This window comes from Pseudorca crassidens, chromosome 1 (genome assembly GCF_039906515.1).
Source record: "Pseudorca crassidens isolate mPseCra1 chromosome 1, mPseCra1.hap1, whole genome shotgun sequence".
Taxonomy (NCBI): domain Eukaryota; kingdom Metazoa; phylum Chordata; class Mammalia; order Artiodactyla; family Delphinidae; genus Pseudorca; species Pseudorca crassidens.
In genome coordinates this window covers 92,938,515-92,950,986 of record NC_090296.1, presented here as the reverse complement: position 1 = coordinate 92,950,986, position 12,472 = coordinate 92,938,515, and the positions used below count along the sequence as shown (strand labels likewise).

At 33.5% G+C, this 12,472-nt stretch overlaps 1 protein-coding gene across 6 annotated transcripts in view; it reads right to left on the bottom strand.

The window, feature by feature from the left end:
* The window catches only part of DTWD1 (DTW domain containing 1), a 51,965-nt gene that overhangs the window by 36,557 nt on the left and 2,936 nt on the right, over positions 1-12,472 (bottom strand). For 5 of the 6 annotated variants that reach the window (XR_010945547.1, XM_067746570.1, XM_067746586.1 and 2 more), the window contains exons 3-5: positions 10,844-11,164; positions 6,262-6,405; positions 3,839-4,088 (exon numbers count right to left, since the gene is read on the bottom strand). Coding sequence is in view for 5 of the 6 variants with exons in the window: in XM_067746570.1 (XP_067602671.1) it covers positions 3,839-4,088; positions 6,262-6,405; positions 10,844-11,107 (658 nt within the window). In the remaining variant the exon portion in view is untranslated. The remainder of the gene's footprint in view (positions 1-3,838; positions 4,089-6,261; positions 6,406-10,843; positions 11,165-12,472) is intronic. The other variant, XM_067746579.1, reaches the window with a different exon arrangement.

Below are 12,472 nucleotides of genomic sequence, written 5' to 3'. Positions count from 1 at the left end.
TAACTTGGCAATTGTAAATAATGCTGCTATGAACACTGGGGTGCATATGTCTTTCAATTAGTGTTTTTAGTTTTTTTTAAATATATATCCAAAAGTGGAATTGCTGGATCATATGGTAGTTCAATTTTTAGTTTTTTGAGAAACCTCCACTGTTTTCCATAGTGGCTGCACCAATTTACATTCCCACTAGCGGTGCACGAGCGTTCCCTTTTCTCCACATCCTCACCAACATTTGTTACTTGTGTTCTTTTTGATGATAGCCATTCTGACAGGTGTGAGGTGATATCTCATTGTGGTTTTGATTTGTATTTCCCTAATGATTAGCATCACTTCATGTGTCTGTTGGCCATCTGTATTCCCTCCTTGGAAAAATGTCTATTCAGTTCTTCTGTCCATTTTTTAATCAGATTATTTGCTTTCTGATGTGATGAGCTGTTTATATATGTTGGATATCACTCTCTTATCAGTCATATCATTTGCAAATATTTTCTTCCATTCAATAGGTTGTCTTTTCATTTTGATGATGGTTTCCTCTGTTGTACAAAACCTTATAAGTTTAATTAGGTCCCATTTATTTATTTTTGCTTTTATTTCCTTTGCTTTAGGAGATGGATCCAAAAAAATATTGCTCTGATTTATGTCAAAGAGTGTTCTGCCTATGTTTTCCTTTATTAAAGTATCTGGTCTTACATTTAAGTCTTTAATCCATTTTGAGTTTATTTTTGTATACGATGTTAGAGGATGTTCTAATTTCATTCTTTTACATGTAGCTCTCCAGTTTTCCCAGCACCACTTATTGAAGTGATGAATGCTAGTTTTAACAATTTTGACTCCTTCTCCAACAAAAAGAAACCATCCTTCCCCACTGCATTCCCCCAAGCCTTTCTGTGGTGGATCTTCAAGGATGTTATGCCATTTTTCACTTGAGGGCTTACATTTTATGATTAAATTAGGCACTCAAACTTCAAATGTTTTATTTTGACAGCAGTAAAACATCTACAGCTCTCTGTCTGTAAAGTCTGGCAAAACAGTATGTTACATTGTTAAGGGGATTCTTAATCTCAACATTCATAATAAGATAACAGAAACAAACATTCCAATACACTACATTTGAGGGTTTAAACTGAGGTTTAGAGTTGGTTTGTTCAGTTTAATCCTATCAAATGATAAACCGTTTTAAAACCTAATGGCAATGATTTATAACAAAAAAGGGCTGTTTCTTGTGGAAGTAACTTGGCTTATCTGGAAACTGGTATTTCACATATGTAGAGATTATAAATATGCCAAGCCCTAAATATTTCTTGTGGTGCAATGAGGAGCCAGAAGAGGCAGGGGGTGAAATAGGGCACGCAGAGAAGACTGACTCTAGAAATCCATTTACTTCATGATTTTGAAGGGTTTAAGAAATCCCTTTTAAAATTCTGATGTAGCACAGAATTGAAATATATGATACTTTCTATGTGATCTGAGAAACAGAAATTTTTTGTACAAATGTGATTTGAAGCCTTAAGCACAACGGCTGAAAACATATTTGAATTGTACCTCAATAGTTCCTTTTACAATTTTTTCAAGTGTTATCACTTACGTTCTTCATTTGACCTTTTCAATTACCATATAAAGTAATTTAAAGAAAAGGCTCAGGAAAATCTTCAAACTGAGGAGTAACTTGCTGCTGTAACCATCCAAGGTAACGTGGCAGGCAGTACTCCAAAGAGCGGGACTTTAGGGTTTCATCTATTAAACATTAGCAACAATGCTGTAAATCTTATGCTCCGTCATCTTTCTCTGTCTCTGTCTCTCTCTCATACACACACACACACACACACACACACACACACACACACACACACACTTCTTTGTCTCTATCTCTCTGCCTATCTGTCACACACACATACACCCAAGCACACAGAATTAGAATGACAAAGCAATCTTTCTAACATGTATGCTGTTTTCAAGAGATATAAACGATATAAATAAAGTTAGGTAAATCTAGCATTGTCGCTCACTTTAGCTTGGGACTAATTATCACAGGATTCCAAAAAGTGTCATAAACTTTCTTTTCTAGAGGATGGATATTTTTAACAATTGCCTGGGAGAAGCTCTCCCAGTTTGAAACTGTTTTGGAAACTGCCTAATACCAACTGGGTAGCTCTTTTGCTTTCTAATCATACATGGTACACAAATAAAGCCATCAAAGAGCTAGAAATAAACCTGAAGTTTTTAGAGAAACTGCTGAGAAAGACTGAAGAACTGAGTAAGGTGCAAGGGAACAAGACAAGTAACATTCTTCATATTACTAGTTGTGTTATTGGGCAAGTAAAGCAACTTTTTTAAACCATTATTATTAGACACTAAGCTTTTCACTCTAAGAGAAAAACATACAAACATAAAACAAAAGAAACTAATGTTAAATCTGAATTGGAACTATCCATGTGAACTCATAATATATATCTATTTATTTCTTTTGGCTCTGTCCACTGAAGCAACGACATCCAAGCAGTAATAAATTTACCAGATCTTGGTTTCTAATACCATTCCCCACTAAAAGAACCACAGCTCCTTCAAGTAATTAATTCTAGGTCTGGGGCAGGAAAAAAAGTACAAGTGAACCTGTTGTAACAGAAAGACTAATTAGGACATGCCACAAAGGACTTAAAGGGCTCCCAATAGCAAAATTTTAGACAATTTGGACATCAAAAAGAATACAATCATGATACATTATAATATACTGAACTTAAAGGAAATCCATAAGACCACAGTGATCTCAAAAAGAGAAAAAAAGAAGAGAGGAAAAAAAGAAAAGCTCTTCTTTACATAAGAATGCCAGCTAACAAATGTAGAAGAAATAATAATATTAAAATTTCATCATTTTGTAATCCTTATTGTAATTACTGATTTAGGCAACAGTCATCAATAAATACTAAAACCACTCAGTAAAAAAAAAAACCACTCAGTTGGGAATAGTTCACCGTCTTAAAGCATCACCCCACAGATTACTACTAATTTCAATGAAGAAAATAACCTTTATAATGGAGAAATTTGGCAATCACCACTTTAATCAAGGAATTAAAGTTATCAGCAGTAATGGAACAACTTACATTATATCCTCCTGATCTGATGTATACAACCTGAGCTATGAATAGGTTAACCATATAATTAATCAGCCAAACAGCTTCATTTCTGAGAGTGAAAGGGGATGCTATTAATAATTATATCAAAACAATAGATATAAACTGGAATTGTCATGGGCAACCCTGTATTTATCCTTATCTGAAGTATCCTTGCAAAAATATTTAAACTGAATCTAATATTGAAACATTTAGACAATTGACCTATCCTCTTCACACAAGTCTAAGTCATGAAAAACAAAAACAGGGGACTGTTCTACAATAAAAGAGACTAAAGAGATATAATAACCAAATGCAATTTGAGTTTACATGCTGCATCAGAGGAAAAGAGCTACAACAGATATTTTGGGGTTAATTAGGGAAATATGAATGTGGACTGCATATGAGATATCACAGAACTTTTCTTAATTTTCTTAGAGTGATAACGGTATAGTGATTAGGCAATTATTCTTAAAAGTTGTACACTTAGGTATTTAAGGGTGATGTATTGCAAAGCCTGCAACTTACTTTCAAATGGTTCAACCAAAAACATATATGATATCTAAGTACACAAACATACATATAATAGAGGAGGAAAAATAAAGCAAATGTGGCAAAATGTATGTGTATTCAATGCAACTCTTCTTGCAATAAATCTGTAGGTTTGAAGTTCTTTGAAATGAAAGTTGGGGGACAGAACAATCAAAAACATGCAACATTTTTTTTCTTACCTTGCAGTCTCTCATCAGTGAATATTTTGTTTGTTTGGTTCCAGGTGCTATCTATGAATACAATTTTTTTCAGTGTTGTGTCTTTGCACTTGCTGTCATTCAAATCCTGTTCTTCAGTTTTCTTGCGTTTAATGAATGGCTTGTCAAGGTCATCATTTTTGCCTCCAACATTATTTTGAATCTTTTCTTGGAGATGAAAAGAAATTTCTTTTACTGAAACAGAGTTAGGTCCAGGAAAAACAAGTGCAACCTAAAGCAAAGAAGCTTAAGTTAGTAGTGTGCTATTATGATCTTCAAAATTAATAAATTCTGACTTAAAACTTTAAGAGGAAAAAATACGTTGAGTATCTGAGAAACAAGTATTAGGTTCTATTATATGTGCCTCTTTAATATATATGGTAAAGTTTTTGGCTCTTCCCTAGTAATTTATAATCACAATACACTACCTAGAATTATTTTTGTACTTCAAAATAAGTTATTCACCTATTGAGAGAAGCTCAGTTAATTGTACCTTAAATCAAAAAACTAAAGTCTATAATATTTCATAAGATAAATGGCAAAGTATGGGGTACTTTGTAAAAGAACCATTGAAAAGTGCTCAATAATTAAATACCATTTTCACCTATAATAAGCAACGATAAAACAAATGATACAGCCAATGCTGGTGAGGAAATGGTGTAACAGGCCTTTACAGCCATTACTGACATCAGGTTTAAATAGGATAACTCTGTGAAAGCAATTTGGCAATTTAAGTCAAGAGTCTTGAAATGTTCATACCCTTTGGTCAAATAATTTCACATATGGGAATTTATCTTAATAAAATAATTCTAAACACACACCATACTCACAATACCCAGAATATTTGTTAAAGTATACTTATTACAGTGAAAAACTAAAACTAAAGAAATCTAACTTTCAAGGAATAATTCAGTAAATTATGGCACCTCCTTTCTTTCAGCATATTTTTACTGAGATCTTATATACTGTACTGTATATCCAAAGTAAAAACTCCTGCCACAAAGCAGGCACCCAGTAAATATCTGTTAAATGAACAAATGTTGATAGAATCACAGATGTTATCCTCCATATGTTTCTCTATTTCCCAAGTTTTCTTGAATGAAAATGTATCATTTTTAATATGAAAAAATAAATATTAAACTTTAAAATCTTGAATTTATAAACTTCGACATTATAAAAGTTTTTCAGACATTCACGATGCATGCCTACATATCCCCCATACCCAATAAGTAAAGTCCAGGGCTTTTTAGTTTTCTTGGACTATAATCATGTCACATCTTTTTATATTACCTAGCACTGTGTTCTATTTAATTGACATATATGATAACCTAGCTGACCAGAGAAGGAAGTACAAATATATTCCTAGATCCGAAACTCATATATTATTTACAAACACAACTTTCTATGAACTCAACCAAAAAATATAAATATATTGATAGGAAAGGAAAAACTTACCAAGTTCTTCCTTGAACAAATGAATGTATTTTTAATTTTGCTTCTAAATTAACCATACCAACAAATGTTCCCCCAAGAGACCTAAAAGGGTTTATGTGCTTCTTTCAGAAGTATTCAAGCCCTAGTTTTTTGAGATCTATTGCAACATCACTTTTCAACAAGACCAGCTGTCACTAACGTGACCACTTCAACTATGTGAAAACCAATTAAGAATCTAGAAATGAGTAAGGAAGGCCTCTGAGTAGCTAAAAGAAATATTACAAAGGCCATGTACTAATGCTCTTAATTTAGAGAGAATTTCTAAAAATCCTTCTACCTTAGTCTGTCTCTTCTTCTTCTGGAGAAATTCCAACAACATTTGTAATCTGGTTTCTCAGTTTGTATCAAATTAGACTATCTATGTGTAGTATAGGCAGGAGAATGGAGACGGGAGAAAAGTAAAAGCAGGCCTAGTAGTACTGGCAAAGAGTAAAAACCTGAAGAAATAATGCAAACAATAAAAAGTAGAAAGACAGGGGCTTCCCTGGTGGCGCAGTGGTTGAGAGTCCGCCTGCCGATGCAGGGGACACGGGTTCGTGCCCCAGTCCGGGAAGATCCCACATGCCGCGGAGCGGCTGGGCCCGTGAGCCATGGCCACTGAGCCTGCGCGTCCGGAGCCTGTGCTCCGCAACGGGAGAGGCCACAACAGTGAGAGGCCCGCGTACCGCAAAAAAAAAAAAAAAAAAAAGTAGAAAGACAGACTCAAAAAAGCTCAACATCTAGGATCACTTGATCTTTGAAGACAATGGTGAAGTAAACTGTGCGTTGTTTAGTGCTATATAAGATTTAACCCTAGATCACTAAACAAAATATTAAATTATGTTCAAGTAAGTTCAGAAAGGCAATGGGGTTTAAAATTCATTTTTTGATTCAACGTGAGAAGTTGTAAAAAAAAAAGATAAGCTGCCTACTTCATGGTCCTTTTCTTCATATTCTGGAATACAAGGATATGTATAAATATTCACAAATTCAGGTGCTAAGAGTTTTGCATGTATAGCAGTGCTTTTGCCGTCTGTTTCATTTGGATGTTTAATGATGTCAATCTTCAATGGAAGCTAAAATTTAAAGAAAAAAGACAAATGAACAAAACAAATATAAAAATTCTAATTTTTACATTAACAAAAATGGTCTTTAAAGCTTAAATAGCAAGTTCACACTAAGATCTTATAAATACAATTATGGATTGAAAAGTCATACTTTTCTAGAACAAATAGTAAGAATGGTAACAGTCATAAAGGAAACACAAATTTATTCCTCAATATTGTTAATCATGTACTAGAACAACTATTTTCAACTCATTTAACATAGAATCTTCTCTTATAGCAATGTTCCAATGTCACTTTCATTTAAATCACATTGGCACTGAGTCATATTCTTTGCATTTCAATATCTGTGCCAAGGACATTTTTTATAATTCCTATAAACTTTTAGGTCTATTAATTTTACAATATATTAAAAGGAAACATAAGTTTGGGCAAAAGCTTTAGATCTAAAACTCAAGCTAAAATTTTTTTCCTTAAACATCTTCTGAGGTCAAAGGTATTATCTTTTATTTTAACATCATGATTCTCAGCATAATTAACAGCACAAGTGAAATTAATTATTAACTGGAAAAAACAGTAACAGAATGGTTCTAGGAGGTACACTCTTTATATAAGAAATAACTCTCTTCAAAATAATTTTGCCTATTTTCCTTAAGGTTTCATTATTTAATTACTATGAACTATGTCCTGTCTCTATGCAAAAATAATATTATCTGCAAATTTCTTGAGTTAGATTTTTCTATTATTTCACTGACTTGTTTGGTTTAGTTTTCTGTATAATGCTTGTACAAGTCCTGCATTCAGCCATGATTATGAAAATAAAAGACAAGTCATATCTCCCCCATTATATATATGAAAGTCTCTGAGATGGATTCTTCGCTGTAGAGTTCAAATGACTTGTTATGATAAGCACTCTTCCAGCTCCCATCCCACACTAAAAGGCAAGAATCTAGGCATTTACCCTGGGGCACATAGCTATTTTACCCTGGTTACAAAATAGTTACAAAACTATTTTTCTTGTTTTTTAAAACAGCTTTATTAAAGAGATAAAATTGATACAATAAATATATTTAAAGTGTACAATCTAATGAGTTTTAACATGTTACACCTTTGCACTCATCACCACAATGAAGATAATGAACAAATCCATCACCCCCAAAAGTCTTCCTGTGCCTCCCTCCTTCCCCTTTTCCCCATCAACTACCACCCACAGTCCTTAGACAACCATTGATCTGCTACCACTATAGGTTAGTTTGTATTTTCTAGAATTTTGTATAAATGAAATCATAAAATATGTACTCTTTTCATCTGATCTCTTTCACTTAGAATAATTATTGTGAGATTCACCCATGCTGTGTGTATCATTAACTCCAGAACTGTTTTTTAAAGGGGCAGTTGCTGTATGCTACTAGATGATCCCAACCGTACATAGTTTATCTTTCAGGATGATTATATGGAAAGAGGACAGTATATACCCTAGAAGGGTCATAAATATCCCAAATAGTTTTCAATCTAGGGTTTCAAACCCCATGTCTCCTACCCTCCCACTCAGGCCTAGTGATCATTTATAAGTTGGAGCCAATTGCTTCAAATCATCAAACCAACTTCTAGTTATAGAATATTTGCCATTTAAGTAGGCAGTTCACAAACGATTTTACATCAGTCTACCTCTGGCTGAACTCTACATCAGACTTTCCTCATGATGCTCAGTCCCAGCTGATACTACATTCCCTTTCCCCAGGGTCTCTCAGTACCAGCTCAGCATTATCTTAGCCCAGGTAAGGTAGGAAAGAGGAAAAGAAGAAAAAGAAAGCAGGTCATGACAATGTATTCTAATACTAATGAAATTGACTTTCTAATACGGCCGATGAGTAGAGCTGAAAATTCCAAAGGTAATCACCAACATTTCTGATCAGCTGGCTATCTCTGAAGGATATCATTTAAATCAAAAATGCAGGACTGGGGGATTCCCTGGTGGCGCAGTGGTTGAGAGTCCGCCTGCCGATGCAGGGGACACGGGTTCGTGCCCCGGTCCGGGAAGATCCCACATGCCGCGGAGCAGCTAGGCCCGTGAGCCATGGCCGCTGAGCCTGCGCGTCCGGAGCCTGTGCTCCGCAATGGGAGAGGCCACAGCAGTGAGAGGCCCAAGTACCGCAAAAAAAAAAACAGGACTGAATGTTATTAATGTATTTTACAAATCATGAACCTAGCTATTATGGACTAACATCTACAAGTATAAAACAATTATGCCAAATTTGTGCTCAAAAAGTATTCCTGGGTGCCAGTCCAGGTATATTTAGTTCCCCCTGAGTAAGCCTGAGAATTATACTATGAAACAAAAGCCCAGACACGGGTCAAATCATGAAAATAGGTAAATATATGTTTGTGCTCTAGTTTGTACATTTTAAGGGAAGATACATCTTAAATAATGACAGGGTGCAGAGTAATACCACTAGAGTTGACCAGACTGAGTTCAAGTAGAAATGTTCTGTTTTCAAACATTTAAAGAAGATCAATCTGTTCTCTAACGTCTATGTTTTCTATAAGAGATTTACCACAAATCTTTCTGCCCAAATTTATCAAAATGCCATTAGCAGAAAAACCTAAGCCTTTTTCCATGTGATTATCAACTTTCCCAAAGAGAGTCTTTTCAATTCTAGGACTCTAATAGAGCTGAAACTTTCTTTTATCTTATGATTTTTTTTCTCCTTTTTTTAAAAAAAACCAAGAGCACCTTTTACCTTTGCTTATGCATTTGTCACGACATTTAAAAAATTATACTCTGCATTAAAAAGATACATATTTATGAATTTAATCCCTAGACTAAAATTTATAGCTTGGGAGGTACTTACTCATTATGTAGTCATCTTCCCTTCCCAAGCAGGCTATCTAAAAGCAAATGCTAAACAATTTGTAAAAATAAAGTCAAAATTAGAAAGAAAATTTTGTAGAGTTTTTATTACTACTAATAGTAACAGTATTTTAGTATTTATATTAACATATAAAATTTTATTTCTGGCAATTAAAATAAAACACTTCAGAAAATTCTGCACCATCCAGTAGGCCATTTAGAGTTGATCAAACTCTTGGCATAGTGTTTTGAGTCATTTTGATTAAATAGTGGACGACCACTGATTTGAAAAATAATCCTCAATTATTAAATTCCTATGAAAACATTAGCTCTGCCAATATATTATTAACTTTTATTATTCTGATCTTCAATCCTTTTGAATAAAATATATCTTAAGATAAAACTTTTAATGGGATATTCTCTATATGTGGCTATGACATAAATAGATGAAAAGATTCTGTGTATACCTCCAAAACTATACTTCAAAATGTAATATTCTTATAAGATAATGGCAACTTAAAAAGAATTATTGTCCTCAGGCTCTCAGTTTTTCTGAGGTAACTGTGAAGCTGATTGGATTCCATTCTTACTTATTCTTGGCCAGTAAACTTTCCAATAGCCTATAAGAGTGATCTGAGACCCCTAAGAAAACCATGGACTTGCCAAGGTGACATGTAGGCTAAACTACAATTCAAGTAACAAAATATGAGTGTTAAAGTATTTTTCTTACTTGAAAACTTAAATGAACCTTAAAATCACCACATTAAATATCTTTAAATATAGTTACAACTTTCATACTGGCAAGTTCTAATGAGTCCATGTGTAGGTTTGGTCTCTTTAAAGTTCTAACAGGCAGCAGTCAAATTTCATACACTATTTGATTTGCTCCTAAAGTTCAGGTCACTGTTAGGCGAGTTAACATACACATAATAAATTTTTTGATTACGTAGACATGATGGTCTACAGACCTTTTATCTACTCAAAAATAGTCTTGGTAAGCAACAAGTATAAGGTAAGCAATCAACTCAAATCAATTTTTTAAATCTGGCTTTAAATCACAACAATTATAACACAGCCCAATGAGTAGGTCTTAGTCTTTCAATTTTAGTTTTGTTTAGTTTTGGTCACTGACATGTGCTCCATCTCCACGTACAGGATGGGGCTGAACTCATGATTTTGCCTAAGCAAAAATCAACCCTAGTTCCTTCAGGATATGTTTTCTCAAAGGGCAGTCCAAGGCCCTTGAGGCTCCTTCATGTAGTCTGTAAACTTGTCTCTTGTAGTATTCAAGTTTATACCATGTTTTTTTCTATGTAGTAAATGAATTATAATCATTAATTTAAAAAAGTAACTGATTTCATTAAAAACAAGAGCATTCATCTCAGATGCAAGTGTTTTGGCAACGTGTGCCTCTTTTTCTAGAGACGAGGAAAAAAAATATAGGTTTACCAATCTACAGGATTAAACTTTCTATTAATACAATTCATTTTCATAATAATATCATTTATCAAGCTTATCAGTTATATTAGAGTAGGTATATATGAGACGTGTTTTTAAAATCTATTTTCCTACTTCCAAACAATTAAAGTTCTCACCAACCTTCACACGTGGTATCTGTTCAATAGGTACATTCTCAACTGGGACGTAACATGTATAGCAGTAGAACATTCTTGAACCACCACACTTGAGACATTTTGATCTTCCATTTTGCTGAGCTTTTTGAAGAACTTCTTGAGATGCTAAGCATAAGTTTTGAAGAGGATATTCTGCAGCTATGGATGTAGTTTGTGACTGTTGTATTTCCACAAATTTTGAATTATCTTCTTCCCTTTCTTTGAGAAATATAGGTGTATTGAGAGACATTTTTCATTCAGACCAAAGTTTAACTTTTATTTCTAAAACACATATCATAGATGCACTGAAAAAAAAAGTGGGAGGCAAAATAAAAAACAGAAAACATTTTACTCACTGTTTCTACCAAAAAAAATTACTCAATTTAATTCACAACTGTGTGCTGTTTTTAGTATTTATTAACAAACGTTAATAAGTTTTTTAAACCACTAAATTAGTATGCTTTAAAATACAAAATGAAAAAGCAATATATTCAAAACAATAAATTACCCTTTTAAGCCATTCCCTCCATAAAAATAGGAAGGCTCTTGCCTAGAAAAACTATTTCAAATATAAAGTTTAGGTATGAACGATCTATTTTTCAGTGACTATTTTTGTCCCAGAAACAGTAATTTTGTTTAATATTAGGAATGTAATGTTTTAATGTTAGTATCAGCCAGGAGAGTATCCAACCCTGTAAGCTCTGACTTTCAATTAATATTACGTGATATCAGATCTCAGTCTGAACGCTAATGAAAATCCAAGGTTCCAGTGAAATCAGTAAAATTTAGTTAATGTTCTAAAAGATGTAGTCTTCTCCAACATAAATTAAAACACATAAAAATATAACTAAACATCCATTAAAATAAGAGGCATTCATTACCAATTATAACTTGTAAAATATCCCAAAAGGTGAAATACATGACTATATATAAAGATATATGCATATATATAAAGATTAAAGTGTAATCTTATAAATGTTAAAATTTTACAGAGTAACATCAATGTTCACCCACTCCAAGAATTCACACTGCTTTTCAAAAATATATACCATTCAGATTCTTCAGTTCTAGAGGTAAAATAGTAATTTTCCCACTTAAATATTTCCTTCAAAGAAGGATGATGGCTGCCAAAACTGTTATTCAAATATTTTGTAAGCACAATATACTTCGAGGGAGAAAAGAGACTGGGGCCCATTTGATTTGATATGCATTCCAAAGCTGTAAAATGATTCTCATATTCTAAAGCCTTATGGCATTGTGGTGTTTAACTATGAGACTCCAGGCACTTTGAGTACAAACACTGACAGGAGAAATGCTGTGACTGCAACAGAAAACTTTCTGTGCTCTCCCAAACAGAAAGTGAACAGAGTCCAGTGGAACATAATATACAACATAATTTACTAACAAGAAGTTAGTGATACTAATTTAATTAGTCATCAGGAGCTTTTTATAGATTGTAAATCCCAGGGAGCTTGAGACCCAAATAAAGAAGTACAAAGAAAAAAGATGCTAGCCATTGAAGGAAAAGTAAAATATACTTGCCAAACGTACCCAAGGGGAAAGCCAAAATACAATAAATATTTTTGACGTGTACTGATTAGGTACAGGTTTACAT